The 23,026-nt window shown below is 41.5% G+C and overlaps 1 protein-coding gene and 2 pseudogenes across 13 annotated transcripts in view; 2 read left to right on the top strand and 1 right to left on the bottom strand.

Annotated features, from left to right (window-relative positions):
* The first annotated feature begins 8,261 nt into the window (after positions 1-8,261).
* Positions 8,262-9,054, top strand: LOC129489253 (ubiquinol-cytochrome c reductase complex assembly factor 5-like; annotated as a pseudogene).
* A 2,243-nt stretch (positions 9,055-11,297) lies between these two features.
* On the top strand, positions 11,298-12,192 carry LOC129490623 (asparagine--tRNA ligase, cytoplasmic-like; annotated as a pseudogene).
* HEATR5A (HEAT repeat containing 5A) overlaps positions 12,178-23,026 on the bottom strand; it is a 134,988-nt gene continuing 124,139 nt past the window's right edge. For 12 of the 13 annotated variants that reach the window (XM_063645888.1, XM_055291586.2, XM_063645898.1 and 9 more), the window contains 3 exons: positions 19,668-19,822; positions 17,633-17,846; positions 15,537-17,354 (listed from right to left, as the gene is read on the bottom strand). In XM_063645888.1, the coding sequence (XP_063501958.1) occupies positions 17,047-17,354; positions 17,633-17,846; positions 19,668-19,822 (677 nt within the window). In that variant the 3' untranslated portion in view covers positions 15,537-17,046. Of the gene's footprint in view, positions 12,302-15,536; positions 17,355-17,632; positions 17,847-19,667; positions 19,823-23,026 lie in introns of those variants that run through there. The other variant, XM_063645890.1, reaches the window with a different exon arrangement.

Here is a 23,026-nt window from a genome sequence, read left to right as displayed (position 1 = left end):
TTGTAATCCCAGCACTTTGGGAGGCCGAGGTGGGCGGATCACAAGGTCAGGAGATCGAGACCATGGTGAAACCCTGTCTCTACTAAAAATCAAAAAATTAGCCAGGCGTGGTGGCGGGCACCTGTAGTCCCAGCTACTCAGAGAGGCTGAGGCAGGAGAATGGCGTGAACCCGGGAGGCGGAGCTTGCAGTGAGCCGAGATCACGCCACTGCACTCCAGCCTGGGTGACAGAGCGAGACTCCGTCTCACAAAAAAAAAAAAGTTATAAAAATAAAGAGGTTTTTTGGGTTTTTTTTTGGTAAGAAAGCATAAAGAAAAATAATTTCATATGAGAAAGAATCTTGTGTGGCAAATTTAGTCCTAGAATAAAATGACTGTTTAAGAAAGAAGGATGTTCAGGACAAACCAGGAAGTCAAAGCATGTCATGAACGGTCTATGTAAGTCACAGTAAGAAGATTTATTAAAAAAAACCTTTTATATGATCAAGTTGTCCATAATTAAAGTGAAATTATAATGGTCTTTTTAAAGACTGGGCTTGATGTATAAAAAATCTTATACACTATATAATTTGGTTACAACAATGAAATTTTCTTAAGGGACTGATTTACTCAATAAATTATGAGAGATTTTAATTTATTTTTTATTTTTATTTTTATTTGTTTTTTTGAGACAGAGTCTTGCACTGTTGCTGAGGCTGGAGTGCAGTGGCACAATCTCGGCTCACTGCAAGCTCCACCTGCCGGGTTCACGTCATTCTCCTGCCTCAGCCTCCCGAGTAGCTGGGACTACAGGCATCCGCCACCACGCCCAGCTAATTTTTTGTATTTTTAGTAGAGATGAGTTTTCACTGTGTTAGCCAGGATGGTCTTGATCTCCTGACCTCATGATCTGCCCGCTTTGGTCTCCCAAAGTGCTGGGATTACAGGTGTGAGCCACCGTGCCCAGCCAAGAGATTTAATTTTCGTATTTTTAGTAGAGACGGGGCTTCACCATGTTGACCAGGCTGGTCTTGAACTCCTGACCTCAGGTGATCCGCCTGCCTCAGCCTCCAAAAGTTCTGGGATTACAGGTGTGGGCCACCACACCCAGCCCTCATATGTGCTTTTAAAGTCCTTGTGAAAGTGAGTTACAAGGCTTTGACTCCTAGGTCTAAAAAGGACACCAAGTCCTGCGAAATCTTGAACACTGACAGCAATTAAAGCCTCATCTTCAGGCCTGCTAGAAGATGCCAATCAAAATAAACTGCATTTCCTGTGACACAGGGTCAGAATTTAAAGCTATTCAACTCCTCAAGGCCCAGGGACTATTGTGGAAGAGGTGGGTGTGTGACACTGTAAGGGCCAGTTTTCAGGAATAAAATAAGTTCAGTTTCTCTATAAGTTAATCAATAATGTGAAAGGCACACTGATGCAAGACCAGCATATGGGCCCCTGTGTCAGATCAACAAGGTTTTCTTGAAGCATTAAGTGACTCCTTAATAAAGGTTACAATGTTTATAAAAGGCTTACAGAAGTTATATCTTATGGTCTAGATTAAAATTTTATAGATTGTTTATAAAAATTAAGTCTCCTCTCAATGAATGAAGGTTTTCACTTTTTTTTTAATCCCTGAGTTATCACTTTGGTCAAATGAATGAGTTATTTTACAATGATTGTGATACCAAGTGTTTTAAACCTTTGATATTTGACAACCCAGAATCAAATTATAAATTATGTATTGGCCAGGTGCGATGGCTCATGCCTGTAATCCCAGCACTTTGGGAGGCCAAGGCAGTGAATCACCTGAGGTCAAGAGTTTGGGACCAGCCTGGCCAACATAGTGAAACCCTATCTTTACTAAAAATACAAAAATTAACTGGGTGTGTTGGCACATGCCTGTAGTCCCAGCTACTTGGGAGGCTGAGGCAGGAGAATTGCTTGAACCCAGGAGCCAGAGGTGGCAGTGAGCCACGATCGCACCACTGCACTCCAGCCTGGGTGACAGAGGGAGACTTTGTCTCAAAAAATATATATATATATATGTGTGTGTGTGTGTGTGTGTGTGTTATGTCTTTTTCTGACCTAATTAATCCTTTAAGATATTAGGTTCCCTAAAGTCCAAAAATGACATAATTTGTCTTATTTGGTATAAAAATTATACAGGAAGCACTGTCAAATATGAAATGGTGTTTGGTTTTCTTTGGGCTGTATTTGTATAAATGTTATTGGTATGTGTTCCAAAATTATGGGAAACTCCTATAATTCTGACATGACTTAGTATACATTATCAGTAATAATTGTAATTATTATGTTAAATTATTGTCTGCCACAGAGGCAAAAAATTTCCTTATCAGTTGTGTTTTTTTACTATGGCTGCCCTAAAACTTTTTGTCATCAACAGAGAATTGTTTTCTTGGTTTGGTCCTCTTTATAAGGTGGCTTTATAATCAATAAAACTCTAACAGGTACTAACAGGTGCTTCTTTTTTTTTTTTTTTTTTTTTTTGAGACAGGTTGGAGTGCAATGGCATGATCTTGGCTCACTGCAACCTCCACTTCCCGGGTGCAAACAATTATCCTGTCGCAGCCTCCTGAGTAGCTGGGATTACAGGTGCCCACCACCATACCTGTAATTTTTAGTAGAGACAGGGTTTCACCATGTTGGCCAGGCTGGTCTCAAACTCCTGACCTCAGGCGATCCACCCACCTTGGCCTCCCCAAAGTGCTGGGATTACAGGCATGAGCCACTGCGCCCAGCCTAAAAGGTGCTCTTGAATGCAGGTTTCTGATAACTTTGGAGACTGTGACATCAGAATTGAGGGAAAACTTTCAGGACTCATGGAGAGCTGAAATATTCATGAAAATGAAGTAGACCAGGAATTAACTGCATGGACTGAACTGATAGAGGACTGAAGTAGTCTTTCTGACCTTTTGATTAAAACGTTTCTCATCCTTTGTTTTGTTTTTTCAGAGTCAAGGCAACATTTCTTTTGTGCTATTGTCAACTTTTAACAAGTAAGTATACTCCTAAGAACAAAATTTGGAGCATATTTGTTTCTTTCTACCTGATTTCTCCAGAATTTGGAAACTATTTGTGAGTATTCTCGGGTTTTGGCAATATGGTTACTTGCATAAGTGCAGTAAGAATCGGCCGGGCGCGGTGGCTCACGCTTGTAATCCCAGCACTTTGGGAGGCCGAGGCGGGCGGATCACGAGGTCAGGAGATCGAGACCACGGTGAAACCCCGTCTCTACTAAAAAAAAATACAAAAAATTAGCCAGGCGCGGTGGCGGGCGCCTGTAGTCCCAGCTACTCGGAGAGGCTGAGGCAGGAGAATGGCGTGAACCCGGGAGGCGGAGCTTGCAGTGAGCCGAGATTGCGCCACTGCACTCTAGCCTGGGCGACAGAGCGAGACTCCGTCTCAAAAAAAAAAAAAAAAAAAAGAATCTGTGTTCATTTGTAGTAGGACACAATTGGAGAAACTGGTTACTTTTATCAAGGCTTTGACTGAAATGGTGCACTTTTCTTTAAGGAATCAAACAACTAACAGAGCCAATAAAAACCCCTTGGGAAAAGTGGCCTCATACCTTTGTCTACACAGTCCGTGTACCAGGTTTCTGACCAGTGGAAAAATTTTCCATCAAAGCCAATTTAAAAGACTATGTAAAAAAATTAGGCTGGGCATGGTGGCTCATGCCTGTAATCCTAGCACTTTGGGAGGCCAAGGTGGGTGGATCACTTGAGGTCAGGAGTTCGAGACCAGCCTGACCAACATGGAGAAACCCCATCTCCACTAAAAATACAAAATTAGCCAGGCGTGGTGGTGCATGCCTGTAATCCCAGCTGCTCGGGAGGGTGAGGCAGGAGAATTGCTTGAACCTGGGAGGTGGAGGTTGCGGTGAGCCGAGTTTGCACCATTGCACTCTAGCCTGGGCAACAAGAGTGAAATTCCATCTCAAAAAAAAAATTATTCCTGCTGTACTGCATGCAAATAATCAGGCCAAGTATAATAAAGCAAATTAGTCCCACTATGATTTGTCTTTAGTAAAAATGGGAAACTGGAGAGAGAAAATTTATGTTTCAAAAACTATAGTTCACCTGTTGTTAAATTCTAGTCTTGCCTAATGTTTTTCAATTTTTATTATTTTCTACAGTTTGGACTGTTTTTTTTTTTGTTTTTGGCTACAAGTCTTCAAAATAATGTTTTCAATTTTTTTCCTTCTTTTGTCCCCCATTTTTCCTAATTTGGAGTCACCAAAAACTAAGCTGTGCTTTCTTAAAGCCCTGCGAACTGAAGCTAGACAACTTAAACTTCAGAAGAAAATAACAGCAAACTATTTACATACATCAGCCACTTTCATACCTGCCTACTGATGTATAAACTTCAGAGTAATGTGGCTTATATTGATTTTCCAGGATTATTCTTTTGTTTCTTGTTGTTCTCCTTCCTTCCTCCTCTTACTTTCTCTTCATAGGACATGAAGCTTCACAACCTGCTAAAAATGAGCTTTCCTAATATCTCTGGACCTACCTGTCTAGGAATCAGATGAAGCCTGAAACCAGAGACTCATTTTCTTCTAAAATGCTTTCTCCAAAAGAGTTTTTTAAAAGAGAAGGGGGAAATGTGAAAGGAAACTAAATCTAGGGGCTCCAAAATCACTAAGCTAAAGTGAAAAGTCAAGCTGGTGACTGTTTAGGGCAAACCTGCCTCCCATTCTATTCAAAGTCACCCCTCTGTTCACTGAGATAAATGCATATCTGATTGCCTCCTTTGGAGAGGCTAATCAAATAACTCAAAAGAATGCAACCATTTGTCTCTTATCTACCTATGACCTGGAATCCCCCTCCACGCTTTGAGTTATCTTGCCTTTCTGAACCAATGTTCATCTTACATATGTTGATTGATGTCTCATGTCTCCCTGAAATGTATAAAACCAAACTGTGCTCTGACCACCTTGGGCACATGTTGTCAGGACCTCCTGAGGCTGTGTCACCAGTGTGTATCCTCAACCTTGGCAAAATAAACTTTCTAAATTAACTGAGGCCTGTCTCAAATACCGGAGTTCACACAGCCATCCTAGTGGATGTGAAGTGGCATCTCATTGTGGTTTTGCATTTCCCTAATGATTAATGATGTTGAGCATCTTTTCATTTGCTTAATTGAGCATCTATTATATTCCTTGAAGAAATGTCTATTCAAGTCCTTTACCCATTTTTAAATTGGATTGTCTTTTCAGTATTGAGTTTTCTTTTCTTTTTTTTTTTTTAAATAGAGACAGGGTCTCACCATGTTGCCCAGGCTGGTGTTGAATTCTTGGAGCTCAAGTGATCCTCCCTACTCAGCCTCTTGGAGTTCTGGGATTACAGGCATGAGTCACCACCCCCATCCTTCAGTGTTGAGTTTTAAGAGTTCTTGATATATTCTGGATATTAGACTTTTATTAGATATGTGATTTGCTAAGTTCTCCCTCCTATTCTGTGTGTTGTCTTTTCACTTTCTTGATGGTGTCTTTTGAAGTACAAAAGTTTTTAATTTTGAAGTCCAATTTATCTCCTTTTTCTCTGGTCACTTGTGCTTTATGTGTTATATCTAAGAAACCATTACCAAATCCAAGTCATGGAAATTTACATCTATATTTTCTTCTAAGAGGTTTACAGTTTTAGCTTATATTTAGGTCTTTGATTCATTTTCGTGTAACTTTAGTATATGTGTGAGGTAAAGGTCCAATTTCATTTTTTTTGCATGTGGCTATCCAGTTGTCTCAGCATGTAACTGACTTCTTGATAAGTAGCTTGGTTGAAATCTGCTTGAGCAAATGAAAATAAATAATGTATTTGATGAATAAGAGCTACTGCTGTATTCATTGCAATGCTGAGTCTGGAATTCAGGAATTTGGGGCACTGTAGTGGGTAGAATGATGGCCCCCAAAGACGTATGTCCATGTTCCAGAACCTGTGAATGTGATTTAATTTGGAAAAGTAGGCTTTTGTAGGTATAATAATTAAGGAAATAGAGAGGAGATCATCCTGAATTATTCCGGTGGGCTCTAAATCCAATTAAAATTGTCCTTATGAGAGACACATAGAAGAGAGACAGATGTAGGAAATCTTGTGAAGACGGAGGCAGAGACTTGGAGTTATGGCGCTAGAAGCCAAGGAATACCTGGGACACTAGAAGCTAGAAAAGGCATGAAAGAATTCTTCCTTAGGGCCTTTGAAGTGAGCCTAGGCCTTGATTTCAGACTTCTGGCCTCCGGTATGGGGAGAAAACAAAATTTTGATTGCATAAAGCCATCGGATTTATGGTAGTTTGTTATAGCAGTCCTAGGAAACTAAAACAGACACTTTTAAATGCTTATAGAAAAGATGAGTATGGGCCGGGTGTGGTCACTCATGCCTGTAATCCTAGCACTTTGGGAGGTGGAGGCAGCTAATCACTTGAGATCAGGAGTTTGAGATCAGCCTGCCAACATGGTGAAACCCCTCTCTACTAAAAATACAAAAATTAGATGGGCATGGTAGTGCACGCCTGTAGTCCCAGCTACTCAGGAGGCTGAGGTGAGAGGATCACTTGAGCCCAGGGAGGTCAAGTCTGCAGTGAGCCATCATCATGCCACTGCACTCCAACCTGGGCAACAGAGTGAGACCCTGTCTAAAAAAAAAAAAAGAATTGTTCTAAATGGTTTAGGCATGTGCTTGCCTAGAGACAGGATCTAGGGTGATCTCTGGAAGTCCCAATACTGTTAAGAATATAAATCTATCAACTAAGGGAACATATTCATTGTAGAAAATTCTACAAATTTTTTATACATCATTGAGAATCACAATGATCACATTATTATTGAAAAGAGAAAGCATCTGCAATGAAAACTGTAGCAAATGATGATAACTACAGCTGACTGCAGAATAGGAAGTGGAGAATAGGAACCACTTCTCATTTGATGTTGACTCACAATTGATCTGTTGACCACTGAAACAAAAGCATTTCCATAATTTAGAACATCTACTTTTAAGGAGCTTTTGTGTTTAAACAAAGATCTAGATGATGTGTTTCTAGTACTTGACACCACTAGAGAGGGAAAGGATGTGGGAAGCTCAGTTACCCTGGCAATTCAGAGAGTGGTGAGCACTCCTCCAGCATTTGAATATAAAATAGAAGGCCCAAAACCTTCCCAAGAAAGAAGTAATTAACAGAGAAAACAGTGGTATTTATAGACTTCACTGTTCAGCCTAGACCATCAGTTTTGGTTGCACATGCACGTTTTCTTTCTGGGGCCACTTGTACTTCCTCCAATAATAGCACTAGCAAAGCTGCTTTTGCTGTGTCACTGGCATACTTTGCTGTTAAAAAATCTCATTTGTTTTGTTCTTTCTTGGAATATTTTATAAAGCAGTCTGCTATTTCTGATATGTGTGTGTGTGTTTCTGTGTCTGTGTCTATTTTTCTGCTTATAAAGTTTTTTGGCCTGTAGGTATTTTTCCAGGAAAAAGATTAAATTTTGATCCAGTTAAGCAAAAACATTGTCAACACCACTTTTTCATTGGCAGCAATGACCTCTTTTTTCATTTTTATGTTTTCATTTTTTTGACACAGAGTCTTGCTCTGTCTCCCAGTGGTGCGATCTCAGCTCACTGCGACCTCCACCTCCCAGGTTCAAGCGATGCTCCTGCCTCAGCCTCATGAGTAGCTGGGACTACAGGCATGCACCACCTCGCCTGGCTAATTTTTGTATTTTTTTCGTAGAGACAGAGTTTCACCATGTTGGCCAGGCTGGTCTTAAACCCTTGGCCTCAAGTAATACACCCACCTCGGCCTCCCAAAGTGTTGGGATTACAGGCGTGAGCCACCATGCCCAGCCTATGACTTCTTATTATTTCAAAAAATACAGAATACTTGGAATAGTAAGAATCATTTTAAAAATGTTAATTTTTTGAAATACACTCTCTACTTAAAGGATGATATGTGGACATAGGAATTTTCCTCAAGTAGACTGTGGAATCATAATTTTATAATGCCTCATTTGATAGCGCAGGAGTCCTAACAAAAGAGAAAAGCAATAAAGGAAGCTACATTTTTCGATTTATGCAACCTAGATTGTATTTGTGGTCTATACTGGATATGTTCCAGTTCTATGTCACAATACAAAATTTCCTCAAAGCTAACAAGCCCAGATATCAATTAAATAGGCTGGTAAACAGATAGGCCGACATGGGTATAATTTATTAATTGATCACTGCCAGCCAGCCAGCCGTTAGATAACTATATTTCAAGCAAACAGAGATAATTTCTCCTGAATAATTGAGGTCTTGCAAGAGTTAACAAATTAGGCTGGGTGCGGTGGCTCATGCCTGTGATCCCAGCACTTTGGGAGGCCTAGGCTGGTGGATCACTTGAGGTCAGCAGTTCGAGACCAGCCTGGCCAACATGGTGAAACCCCATCTCTACTAAAAATACAAAAATTAGCCAGGCGTGGTGATGGGCACCTGTAAACCCAGCTACTTGGGAGGCTGAGGCAGAATTGCTTGAACTCAGGAGGCTGAGGTTGCAGTGAGCCAAGATTACACCACTGCACTCTAGCCTGGATAACAGCATGAGACTCTGTCTCAAAAAAAATAAAAGAAAGAAAAAAAAAGAGCTAACAAATTATTTGTAAAGAGGAAAGTATATTCAATTGATGGAGAAGATGCAATATATATAATTACCTTGACTTGACTCATGCGCTTACCAGACAGTGGCGGAGGACGGCGCTCGCTAGTCGCCCAGGTCGCCATACACGGCGAGAACGGGCGGGGTGGCCTCGGCTGCGTCCGGGCGATCCAGTGCCTAGTTCTGCCATATCCCTCTCCACGACCTCGGTCGAGCGTGTTCACCAGGGCCCAGGTGAGACGGATTCTGCAGCGGGTGCCCGGGAAGCAGCGATTTGGCATCTACGGGTTCCTGCCCTTCTTTTTTGTCCTGGGAGGAACGATGGAGTGGATCATGATTAAAGTGCGCGTGGGCCAGGAGACCTTCTATGATGTCTACCGTAGAAAAGCCTCAGAAAGACAGTATTAGAGAAGGCTGGAAGATGAATGAGATTGAACTTCAGCAGTCAATAAAGTCAATGTGAATTAAAAAAAAAATAATTACCTTGACTTTACAGTTATAAATAGTAATGGGCTCTGGAAAGATACATATAGAAAATCATTAAACCACCAGAAATGACAGAATGCAAGGCAATCATTAAACCACCAGAAATGACACTTTTTGTTTGTTTTGTTTTTTGTTTTTTTTGAGACTGAGTCTCACTCTGTTGCCTAGGCTGGAGTGCAGTGGTGTGATCTCGTCTCACTGCAACTTCCACCTCCCAGGTTCAAGCAATTCACCTGCCTCAGCCTCCCGAGTAGCTGGGATTACAGGTGCCTGCCACCACACCTGGCTAATTTTTATTTTTTTAGTAGAAACAAGGTTTCACCATGTTGGCCAGGCTGGTCTCGAACTCCTGGCCTCAAGTGATTGGCCTGCCTAGGCCCCCCAAAGTGCTGGCATTAAAGGCGTAAGCCACCATGCCCGGCCAAAATGACAACATTTTAGTGTTGTACTTTTTTTTAAGAGTATACAGTTATCTCAAATATTTTCAATTTTGCATTAACATTATCATAGTTTAGTGGGTTTTTTAATAGTTCAGTAGTTTGAGGGCTGAATTTTTTCCCTTGTAATGAAAATCTTGTATTATAATAAAGATAAAGGGAATACTTTAGGATACCGCAAAAAAGGTAATTCTTTTCTTAAAATTAATGTTACAAGACTCTTAGTTGTTGTTGACATCCAGATCAACAGACACATGATGATCTTTGGAGAAAACATGTTCAAACTCTGAAAAGCACAATCCATGGCCACCAGGTGCTTTATAGATCACTTCTTTGATGGGGGTACTGTGACGTTACTCCTCCAAAAATAGTGCAAATACCAGCAAAAGGTGGTGCTACACTTTTTTTGTTTGTTTTATTTTTAAGACAGGGTCTCACTCTGTCACCCAGGCTGGCATGCACTGGTGCAATCATGGCTCACTGCAGCCTCCATCTCCCAGGTTCAAGTCATTCTCCTGCCTCAGCTTTCTAAGTAGCTTGGACTACAGGCATGCACCACCATGCCTGGCAGATTTTCTTTTTTCAGTAGAGACCAGGTCTCACTATGTTACCCAGGCTGGTGTTAACACTCTTCAAACTTGACTATTTGGGGGAAGAGACTTCTTTTTTTTTCTCTGAGAGACAGTGTCTTGCTTTGTCACCCAGGCTGTAGTGTGGTGGCGCGATCTTGGCCTCAGTTTCAAGTGATTCTTGTGCTTCAGCCTCCCAAGTAATGGGGATTACAGGCATGTGCCACTACGCCTGGCTCATTTTTGTGTTTTTAGTAGTGACGCGGTTTTGCCATGTTTTCCAGGCTGGTCTTGAAGCAGGATATTTCCCTGACCCCTTCGCAGGACTGGCAACAGGGGTGCCTCATTTACTCAGCCTGTAGCTCTCGACTCCTCGTGGGATGGAGTATGTGAGTGAACAAGGTGGGAACCGGAGTGCACGAGTGCTGGAACCTGCTGTTCACTTTGGTGCCAGCAGGAGCAAACTCCACTCACTTGGAACTGCTGCGTTCTACCCCATGTGGGAGGGAGTGCACAGGTGAGTGCGTGCAGGAGCTGGGGTGAGCGCTTTTGAGGCCCCATAGCAGCGACTGGGGAGGTGGTGCCCACAACCCTTGGAGCCCCAGAGGGTATGTTACAGTGCTCTTTTAGCTCTGCTGTCCATGGACAGCTCAGGTGTTAACAGGTCCGTGGGCCCTTTTGTTTCCGCACTTGTGGCTCCCAAGCTCTTGTCTAGCATCCAGGAAAAATGAGGTCACACAAACAAATTGAAGAATGGTAAGTGTGGGGGATTTTATTGCTGATGAAGTGGCTCTCAGTGGGAAGGGGAGATAAAAGGGGATGGGGGTAGGTAATCTTCCCCTGAAGTTTGGCTGTCTTTGGCTGGATTCTTCTTCAAAGTTATGTCACCAAGCTGTTACTCTGAAGTTAAGCCACTTCTCTCCGATGTCCAGCTGTAGTCTCCTACGTCCAGCTGCTTCTCCTCTCTGCCAGCTGAGTCTGGGGTATTTATAGGCACAGGATGGGGGGTGGACCATGGGTGGTTTAGGAAAAGACAACATTTGAGTGGGAAAACAGGGATAGAAGTTCTCACTTTGGGCCGTGGCTTTTCCACTTGAGGGTGGGGCTTCATCAGGGACCTGCTGTTGTCTGCCTAGAGTTTCTCTGCCTTCTGTGGTTACCAGTCTCAAACTCCTGACCTCAAGTGATCCACCTGCCTCGGGCCTCCCAAAGTGCTGGGATTACAGGAGTGAGCCACTGTGCCCAGCCCAAGGAAGAGACATTTTTAACTCAGTTCTCTTAGTTGTACCAGGAGACATGCATTCCAGCTGCAGATGTTTTTTTGTATTGCACAGTCATACAGGGCAGAGCATTTAGAATTTGAAGGCACTTGGCTGAATACACTCATGTGGAAGCTGGGTGCCGCTTCCTGAACTTTGAGGACCTCCTGAACTGACTGGAGGGCTTGGTTTGTGATGTGGTAGTCTTGAAGTCACTGGCAATGAATATATAACCTGAACCCTTACTTTAAGCCCACCAAACGGCCTTTTAAACAGATGCTATGGTGTGGCTAAAACACAATATAAAAAAAAAGATATGGAACTTCCTAGGAATTTGGAGAAAAAATCCCAAAAGCTCCTGAGACTGATGACAACACCATTAATGAACCAATCCTGCTGTGTTGATTTCCTGTGATCAAGTCCTTCTATATGCAGTGACATCCTGAGCATTCCTGTCTTACTGAATCTGTCAGTGTGTTGATGCTGAATGTTGGTGAGACTGTGGGAGGATCAATGCATATCTGGGATAATGAAGAAATGCCTGCAGGTTATAAAAAGGAAGGGATTGACCCTACTCCCTATTACTGGAATACAGATCAGAGAAAATATGGTATATGTCATCATGGAGGATATGACTTGGGCCTAGAATGATTCTTCTTAAAAAATTATGTATGTTTTTAAGATAGGGTCTCACTTGGTAGCTCAGGCTGCAGTGCAGTGGCACAATTATAGCTTACTGTGACTTCGAACTCCTCAGCTCAAGAGATCCTCTTGCCTTGGCCTCCCAAATTGCTGGGATTACAAGTGTGAGCCACTGTGTCCAGCCCTTGAGATGATTCTTCTCTTGGATTCTGAAGTTATCACATCTGAGATGTATGCTTATACCATTGATTTGTCCAGTGCTGCAGGCCATAACTGATTACTTCTGAAGCATGAAAGAAACAGAATATGGTTCATGAAAGAAACAGGCTGCCTCTTTAAAAATAAAAACAAAAAACCCCCAAATACAAAAAGCCAGAATCTTCCCTTTCTTGTTCCACTGGGGTAAAACTGTTTCCATTTTCTCTTTTTTATTCCTAATAGCATAAAAAGTAGCCCAGGCTGGGTGTGGTGGCTCAACCCTGTAATCTTGGCACTTTGGGAGGCCGTGGCCAGCAGATCACTTAAGGTCAGGAGTTTGAGACCAGCTTGGCCAACACAGTGAAACACCATCTCTATTTAAAAAAAAATTACAAAAATTAGCCAGGCATGGTGGGGCACGCCTGTAATCCTAGCCACTTGGGAGGCTGAGGCAGGAGAATTGCTTGAACCTGAGAGGTGGAGGTTGAAGTGAGCCGAGATCACGCCACTGCATTCTAGCCTGGGCGACAGAGCAAGACTCCATCTCAGAAAACAGACAAAAAACAAAACAAAGTTTTGGGGAAATATGTGGTACATTAATTCTTTAGTTATGAATATATTTCAGCATTTGGAAATATATGGCCCCTAATAATGGGCCATAATTTTGGGATTATATATCATATATATAAAGTTTTAAATATTGGTTAAAAAAAGTACTCTTGAGTTATGTATCTCATAACTCAAGTTATGTATGTACATACACTTGAGTTATGTATCAAGTGCTATTCTCTCGGCCTGTATCATATGATACTTTCCATAAAGTTGATCTTGGAAGCTCTGGTTTCCTTCTCTGGGCTCCCTTAGCGCTATACTCATAACTTTTTTTTTTTTTTTTTTGAGACAGAGTCTCGCTCTGTCACCCAGGCTGGAGTGCAATGGCGCAATCTTGGCTCAATGCAACCTCCGCCTCCTGGGTTCAAGCAATTCTCCTGCCTCAGCCTCCCAAGTAGCTGGAATCACAGGCACCCGCCACCATGCCTGGCTAATTTTTTGTATTTTTAGTAAAGATGGGGTTTCACTGTGTTAGCCAGGATGGTCTTGATCTCCTGACCTCGTGATCCACCCGCCTCGGCCTCCCAAAGTGCTGGGATTATAGGCATGAGCCACCGTGCCTGGCCAACTTTTTTTTTAAATAAATAAATTTTAAGCCCAAACCTCACCATCATACCTCTTTTATAGTAGTTACTTATATCTTTTCAAGGGCCTTAATGTTCCCTTAAGTTGACGGTGAAATTTGTTTTATATAAAATTTAGACTCAATATTTTATTAACAGAAATCTGTTATATCCAGTGTTATTTCACATAAGTTTTTAAGCAATGGGCTAAATAGAATGACTTAATTAGTAGCTTTGTCTCTATTTCTCCTCTTAGAAAAAAAATAAAGCCCAAGACAAATATTATACCATTTTGATGGTTTCATCCAAGTTGCCAATCAACATTTTTAATTTGTAAAGTTACCAAGCTAATTAATATGCAACTGCTTTATTACAACTAGACTCATTAATATCTAAGCATATAATCTATTCCCATAGAAACTGTAGAGGACAGGCCAGGTGCAGTGGCTCACACCTGTAATCCCAGCACTTTGGGAGGCCGAGGCGGGCAGATCACCTGAGGTCAGGAGTTTGAAACCAGCCTGACCAACATGGACAAACCCCGTCTCCATTAAAAATACAAAATTAGCCAGATGTGGTGGCGCATGCCTGTAATCCCAGCTACTTGGGAAGGCTGAGGCAGGAGAATCACTTGAAACAGGGAGGCGGAGGTTGCGGTGGGCTGAGATCACGCCATTGCACTCCAGCCTGGGCAACAAGAGCGAAACTCCGTCTCAAAAAAAAAAAAAAAGAAGAAGAAACTGTAGAAAATAATTTAAAAAAAACTTTTTCCCCTACTGTATTAGCCAAAGACTTTTTAGTTGTAATTTGGAGAAATGTAATTGAAAATATCTTCAACAGAGAGTGAGGAAGGCTCCTGAGGGAGCCCGGAGTGCTGGAAGAGGAGAAAAGCTATACCTTGATGGAATCGGGATTGCCAGTTTTTCTGTCTCTAGCATGAATGCCTGGGATCAGAAAGATGGGTTCGATCCTAGCTGTTAAGCCTTAATTTCATTATCAGTAAAGATACATTTAATAGTTCAGGGTTGTATTAAATAAGGTGACTTGAGATACATTTAAGAATAGCTCAAATTTCCTAATTCCATTACACTGGACATAAGAGTTTTTTTTCCCTAATTACTGACATTCATATAAGCACCTTTAATCCAAGTAATTCAGGATACTAGGCTACTGAGTAGAAATCTTAATGTGTAAGAGCAAACTAAATGAAACAGCTAAAAGAGACAAAACGCTTTTTTAAAATCCCTAAGTCAAATTAATTAGTTACATCCTGAGAACAACGTAGTTCAGCATTTGCCCTGGCAAAGAAGTTATGAGTCCTCATCCATCCTGTACCAGTGCAATTCAATAGCTATTAAGTGAGCCAAGTTATAGAAGACATAATTTCTCCCTCTGAAGCGGTACCGTCTAAGAGGGAGACAAGATAATATTAAAACGCAATGTAGGCTAGGTGTGGTGGCTCACACCTGTAATCCTAGCACTTTGGGAGGCCAAGGTGGGAGGACAGCTTGAGCTCAGGAGTTTGAGACCAGACTGGGCAACATGAGTGAGACCTCATATCTACAAAAAATTTTTTAAATTAGGCTTGGAGGCACACATCTGTAGTTCCTGCTACTTGGGGGGCTGAGGCAGGAAGATCACTTGAGCGTAGTAGGTCAAGGCTGCACTGAGCTGTGTTCACACCATTGCATTCCAGCCTGGGCAACAGAACAAGACCTTGGCTTAAACAAACAAACAAACAAACAAACAAACCACAAATTGCAATGTGATTTTTTATGCATACAAGAATGTATTAAGCACTATGGAAACACAGATGAGGAAGCAGTTAAATTGGTGTAAGAGGAAGTTAAGAAGTGTTAAGGAGAGTTACCAAGGAAAGGTGATATTTAAGCCAGGCCTGAAAGGAGTGGGCAATCACCAGACAGAAGACAGGAGAGAAAAGGACATTTTAGGTAAAGGGAACAATAAGAAATATACACTCAATGCCTACAGACACTTAGGAAGAGACAGAGAACCTAAACCATCACAAATAATGCTCCAAAGAAAGGGCTCTTCTGAGAAAAAAGGTTGATTTTCTGGAATCCATTTGAGAGAAACCAACCTGCCATCTTTTGTTGGTAAAATAATTTAAAAAAACAAGAATGATAATGAAAATTAGCTTTATTTATGTAATTTAGAAAAAATGATTGTAGTGTTAGAGTTTGTCAAATGTTTCACTGAACAATTTATAATAGTATTTATATACAAACATAATAAAATAGGTACATCACATTGCTCTTGCTTCAAAATGTCTTCTCAATTCTGACATGCCTCTATCACTTCGGTTTGTGATTTTTAACAGGGAAATGCTCTGTTTGGACATAGTGCTTGATTCACACAGTATAACACTGAAGTAGAAGGAGAATCAACAATCATGAACACAGTTAAAAAATATTTCTCAACCAATATGACTTTATCATTAATCTTTTTTCTATAATAAAATATGTTTCATGTTAAAAAAAATACTTGTATTCACCTGATGACCTAAATTTGTTGTACTAAATTTGGCATTTATATAAACCCATAGTTGATCTAAATACAATGTAGATATGAACCTATGTTAAAACTCATTGATACAAATGTTTGCCACAAATGAAAATGAACAAAATTGGTAAGAACAGAGGTAAACAGAAAAATCCATTTGAAAAACAGTGGAGATGCCTTATTCTATTTAAAATGAGTAAAACTTCCATTTTCTGAACCCAATATAAACTAAACCAAAAGATGGTGGAAAACCATGATATAGATACCAAATCTTATGTCACACTGTAAGGCTGTAAGTAATCTGTACTATTGTATACTGGATAATCCTATACCAGGTTTCCTAAATAGCTCTCCAATCATTTTATCTTCTTGAAGAAATCAGAGAAAGTTTAATACAATTACTGAATAAGGCAGTATTTTTTTTTTTTGTTTTTTTAGATGGAGTCTCACTCTGTTGCCCAGGCTGGAGTGCAGTGGCACAATCTTGGCTCACTGCAACCTCTGCCTGCCAGGTTCAAGCGATTTTCCCACCTCAGCCTCCTGAGTAGCTGGGGTTATGGGTGTGCGCCACTACACCCGGCTAATTTTTGTATTTTTAGTAGAGACAGGGTTTTACCATGTTGGTCAGGCTGGTCTCAAACTCCTGATCTCGTGATCCACCCACCTTGGCCTTCCAAAGTGCTGGAATTACAGGGGTGAGCCACTGTGCCTGGCCAAAGCAGAATTTTAAATCAGCAATTGGGATACAATATTAGTGCAGATAATTTACACTAGAATCATATTTATATCTGTCACAGTATTAAGTATACCGCATGTGTATGGACGGTTAGAAGAAATTCATTTCATTTTTAAAGCAGTGGATTGTTTAGTAAGTTTAGTTCTTTAGCACTTTCTTAAAATTCCTGGTAAGTTAGCTCCGTTGTCTTTTTAAATAGAAAAAAAAACAAAACACAAACCCCACGCACACACAAAAAAATGTTAAGTATGCTGTTACTTTGAAGAGTCACAGCTATTTAAGGTAAAACAATCAACTAGACCTCCAAGGGCACTTGTGTCTAAAATGTCCCTTTTGTCACCAAAGGAAATGATCAAGTATTATATTAAGGTGCTTACTATTCCAAAAAAAATAACATCAGAGGAAACTGGTCTTTAACTGGATACTTGAGTTTTTTCCAGGACTCTTAGTATATTTAGATGTTGGTATCTTGACTTTGACACTCTCCTGATTGCCCTTTATAGCGGCCTCAAGGCGGGCTTTTAGGGCTGGAGAAGAAGCCACTAAACTTTTAAAAACAGATGAATACTGAGGTCCAATCTGCATGAGATTTTGTAGAGCAAAGTCATGTAAATTTCTCATTATGGAAGTTGCTGATCCCAGAGCATTTTCATCCAAAAGGAAGGAAATGAGGATGGGCAAAAGACAGGCCACCAGCGGAGAGCCTAGAAAGTACACAAATAATATAAGTTCAGGGACATAAATGTTCCTGACATAAGGCTGCAAAAGCACTTGATCTGTATACATTTTTCCCCACTAAAGAAAACAATTCGTCCAATCTCTTCTAAATTAATACTAAATAATATCAATACTTGAGATTAACATACCACCTTTCAATGAATGTGAAATACAGATATAATGTGACTGAATGTTTTGCAATTTAAATAACAGTAAAATTCTGATTTCTGTAGAGACTGAGTATGAATTTAGTGCTGACACTTACGATGGTGTTCTTCAGCAACAGTAACCAGTGTTTCTAAGACCTTGATGCCTTCTTGGAAGATCTGAAGCTCAGCAGTGTTTTCAGGTTTTCTCTTGTCTATTTCCTGTAGTTTTTCCATGATACAGGATGCTAAAGAGTAAATGTATGGGTAGGAAACAGCTGGATTTGGATACTGAAAGATGGAATGTAGGAGCTGGTAGGTCTTAATTTGTACCTAATAAGGTAAGAGAAAAGAATAGCAAATACTATAAATAAATTTTTAAAAAGTCCCTGAGGACTCTTTGCTTTTTAAAGTAGTGAAGGTATTTAAGTTTATTTCTAATTTATCTTTAATTTTCTAAGTCCAAGGGCCAACAGGTAATCAAACGTCTATGCTAACAGTGGTTGTGACAGTTTGGAATGGGAAAGAGGCATATAGGTAAACAGGGAAGCAAAACTGAGTGGTTAATTTTTCTTCTTTTCTCTAATTCCCATTTCCACCCTCATGTCTTTCTCTATAATGTAAAAAACAAAAACACCACCAAAACCCCTCCTGTAACTTTTTTTTTTTTTTTGAGACAGAATCTTGCTCTGTTGCCCAGGCTGGAGTGCAATGGTGCGATCTCAGCTCACTGCAACCTTTGCCTCCTGCGTTCAAGCGATTCTCCTGTTTCAACCTCCCGAGTTGCTGGGACTACAGGCGTGCACCTCCACACCCAGCTAATTTTTTGTATTTTTAGTAGAGATGGGGTTTCATCTCATTGGTCAGGCTGGTCTTGAACTCCTGACCTCAAGTGATCCACCTGCCTTGGCCTCCTGAAGTGCTGGGATTACAGACATGAGCCACCGCGCCCAGCCTCCTCCTTTAACATTTTTATGGGTAGAAAGCAAAACAAAACAAAACAAAAAAACACCCAAAACAACAAAACACATACAACCTTGAAAGATATTTTGTTGATTTCAGAAAATGTTTTAGACAAAAATGATGTATTTGATGTTCAAATGTCATGGTCTGAGTGTTTCAAGGAACGTCTGGACCATACTAATGTGTCATCAGGCATCAGAGTCCCGATGGAGACTGCTATACAAAGCTGCTGCAGGCAGCAGGCAACAGGACAGAGGATAAAAGGAAATGACTATACATCGAAGATATAAATAAACTTTTATTGAGTTAACTGTAATGGTATTTTAATAATTATTTTTTCTGAGAGAAAATCTGGTTCCTGTATCTTCAGGAGTAGATATATGTGTGATCATTGGCTATGAACTCACCTAGAGGCACATAAAAAATAGGACATTACTCAAGCAAATGAAGGGGACATAAAGGAATGGGTTAAATTTGTATGTATTGCTTTTGGAATGGGTCCTGTTATTTCACATTCATATTACTGAAGGTATGTGCTGGAGTCTTTTTTTGAGACAGTATCTGGCTCTGTCATCCAGGCTGCGGTGCAGTGGCATGATCGAGACTCATTGCAGCCTCAAGGTCCCAGGCTCGAGTGATCCTCCTGCCTCAGTCCCCCAGAGCAGCTGGGACTACAGGCCTGCTCCCCCACACCAGGCTAATTTTTGTATTTTTTGTAGAGATGCATTCTCACCACGCTGCCCAGGCTGCTCTCGGACTTCTGGCCTCAAGCAATCTGCCCACCACGTCCTCCCAAAGTGCTGGATGGAATTACAGGCATGAGCCACAGTGCCTGACCTCCCTTTCTTTTTTTTTTTTTTTTTTAAATAAAATCCTCTATAATATGCTACAAAGTATCTTATAAAAGTCCCTTACAAAGTTCTAGTGCTACATCAATCTTAAGATTCCTCCATTTCAAATTCAGTTTCTTAACATTTCCTCTTCTGCCACTATGCTCTACCCTTAGGGCTGAAGAACAAGACTACTGTTACTTGGCTTTGTCACTCCTGAAATAGAAATTAATCTTAAATCTAAAAATAAAAAATTTGTAGTCTAATACTTCCTATTGGAGCCAACAAAATCACACAGAAAATTTTGTAAAAGCCTAGCCATTGTCCTATTACATACATCTTTCTGCTAAAAGACACTTACCACAGGATCTTTTATCTCAAGAGTAGCTTTAAATTTATCAATACAGCGCTTCTGAAGGCATGGGATGGTAGTTACTTCTGGACTGGTAGACAAAATAAACACTGTGATAGCAGTAAGCAGACTGACTTCATCAAGTTCTTGGTGTGTTTCATCAACTAAAGAGAAATGCTCTATTAGAAACAGATCATATTTACTGCTTTATATACCTGTGTGAAGCTGTCTTCAGTTTGGTAGTAACAGTTTGGTGTACACAACAGATACAGACAATGAACGCTGACTAAGAACCCTGGCAAATGTACATTTTAAGATGTGCATTATAAGTAATTCTAGAGCTAAGAACTACCAAAGCAATTACAATCTTTAAAGGTTAAGCCATCAGTAAATAAATACATACAGTTACTAGGAATATATATTTATTAGTTGTGTGACTTTGGACATCTAACTCCATCTTCAGTTTTCTCATTCATAAAATGGGAATAACAACAGTACTCACATTGATAGGGTTGTGAAGATTAAATGAGTTAATCCATGTGAAACATTTAGAATAGTATGCTACACATGATGCTCAGTATATGCTACTTATCATGTTAATTACTTTTAGTGTGAAGCAACACAGAAATGCTTGCACAATTATTTTCTCTTTGTTAAAGTATTTTTATAATACATGTATCAAGTGAAAATACCTTAGCACTTTACAAATATGATTTCTCAAGAGTAGAGAAAAACCTGAAAACAGCTGTGTAGATCACAATCATTTGAAGGAATTTTCTATTAGAAGTAATCTACCTTTATTTTCCAGTCATACTCTCATTAAATAATTTTAATGAAACTGCTGTGGAAAAAAAATCACCGTTACTCAAAAAGAAAAGGTGTAGCAAATTCAAATATTTAAATTGTTTAAGAATGGGTTGATACTTATGAAGAAATGACATACATATGTAGTAGTTTCAGTCACATTCATTCAACAAGTACTTAAGAAACAATGTGTGCCAGCCCTCTTTTAGGCACAGAGAATACATCTTGTAGAGAAGATACACTATAAACTGAGAAGCAAAGACTTTAAGCTAGTGATAAGGTCTAAGCATATAAAAATATATTAAAAAGCTGGCTGGGCGCGGTGGCCTGTAATCCCAGCACTTTGGGAGGCTGAGGCAGGCGGATCACTTGAGGTCAGGGGTTCAAGACCAGCCTGGCCAACATGGTGAAGCCTGGTCTTTACCAAAAATACAAAAATTGTCCAGATGTGGTGGCGCATGACTGTAATCCCAGCTACTCGGGAAGCTGAGGCAGGAGAATCACTTGACATCGGGAGGCGGAGGTTGCAGTGAGCCAAGATTACGCCACTGCATTCCAGCCTGGGCTGCACAGGGAGACTCCGTCTCAATAAAAACAAAACAAAACAAAACAAAACAAAACAAACATCACACCAGGAACAGTGTTGTGTGTCTACAGTCCTAGCTACTTGAGACACTGAGGTGGGAGGACTGGTTGAGTCCAGGAGTTCAAGGCTGCAGTGCACAATGATCGTGCCTGTGAATAGACACTGCACTCCAGCCTGGGCAACACAGCAAGTCCCTGTCTCTTTAAACAAACAAACAAACAAACAAACAAACAAACAAACAACATTCAAAGTAGCTCAGGACAGTCTATACTGGGTGATCAGAGAAAGCCTTGAGGAGACAATACCTGAGTTGACTATACTCAAGAGGCACAGTAGCAGTGAAAGCAAAATTTTATGGATGAATAGGATTTATTTTATAAAAGACATCTGAATGATTTTGAGGTAAAATAAGTACACAGTTAATATTTAAAGTTAACATGTAGCACTGTTATAAGCACTTTATATACATTAAATATTTAATCAACATAAAAGCATCATGAGGTAGGTACTCTTATATCTCTCATTTTATGGACGAGAAACAGAAATTCAGTCATTTGTCCAAGTCACACAATTAGTAAGGCAGAAAGTTTGATTACAGAGAGTGTACTGTTAACTATAATGCTATACTGCTTCCCTTACAGCAGTTATTTTTAACCACCTATAGCAACTTGAAACTGCAACAGAGTCAGCTAATTTGTTTAGTAAAAATGTCTTTATTCTCAGCAAGATAAAGTTCTCCTGGGTTCCTTTTACCATTTCTTCTAAAATATCTTTATTCCTACTCTCTTTGACCTAGGATAGATGCACAATTCGCTTAGCTAGCCATACGAATGAGTCATCTTGGAAATGAATCCTCCAGCTGCAGCCCTGGCCAACACCTTAACAGTAATTTCATGAGAGAACCTAAGCTAGAACCACATAGCTAAACTGCCCTTCCTTCCTTCCTTCCTTCCTTCCTTCCTTCCTTCCTTCCTTCCTTCCTTCCTTCCTTCCTTCCTTCCTTCCTCCCTCCCTCCCTCCCTCCTTCCTTCCTTTTCTTTCTTTCCCCTCTCCTGGCCAACACCTTAACAGTAATTTCATGACAGAACCTAAGTTAGAACCACATAGCTAAACTGCCCTCCCTCCCTCCCTCCCTCCCTCCCTCTCCCTCTCTCTCTCTCTCTCTCTCTCTCTCTCTTTCTTTCTTTCTTTCTTTCTTTCCCCTCTCTGGCCCAGGCTACAATCTACTCGGCTTGCTGCTGCCCGCGCCGCGGACTGCCTGGGACTGCCGGCGCCCGCCACCGCTGCCTGCCTTTTCTCCTTTGGATGCAGGCACACGTTCGCCATCTTGGCCATGCTGGTCGCCAGCTCCTGACACCGACTGCTCTGCCCGCCTCAGCCTCCCGAGGTACTGGGACTACAGACGGAGTCTCGCTCACCCAGTGCTCGGTGTTGCCCGGGCTGGAGGGCGGTGGCGTGGTCTGGCCTCGCGGCAGCCTCTACTCCCCGGCCGCCTGCCTTGGCCTGCCAGGGTGCTGGGATTGCAGCCCCTGCCCGGCCGCCGCCCCATCTGGAAGGTGGGGAGCGCCTCTGCCCAGCCGCCCCGTCTGGGAGGTGAGGAGCACCTCTGCCTGGCCGCCCCGTCTGGGAGGTGAGGAGCACCTCTGCCTGGCCGCCCCGTCTGGGAAGTGAGGAGCGCTTCTGCCCGGCCACACACCGTCTGGGAAGTGAGGAGAGCCTCTGCCTGGCCACCCACCGTCTGGGAAGTGAGGAGCGCCTCTGCCCGGCCACCCACCGTCTGGGAAGTGAGGAGCGCTTCTGCCCGGCCGCCCCGTCTGGGAGGTGAGGAGCACCTGTGCCTGGCCGCCCCGTCTGGGAAGTGAGGAGCGCCTCTGCCCGGCCACACACCGTCTGGGAAGTGAGGAGAGCCTCTGCCCGGCCACTCACCGTCTGGGAAGTGAGGAGCGCCTCTGCCCGGCCACCCACCGTCTGGGAAGTG

The sequence above is a fragment of the Symphalangus syndactylus genome, chromosome 9 (assembly GCF_028878055.3).
Source record: "Symphalangus syndactylus isolate Jambi chromosome 9, NHGRI_mSymSyn1-v2.1_pri, whole genome shotgun sequence".
NCBI classification, from domain to species: domain Eukaryota; kingdom Metazoa; phylum Chordata; class Mammalia; order Primates; family Hylobatidae; genus Symphalangus; species Symphalangus syndactylus.
This window is presented reverse-complemented; position numbering and strand designations above follow the sequence as displayed.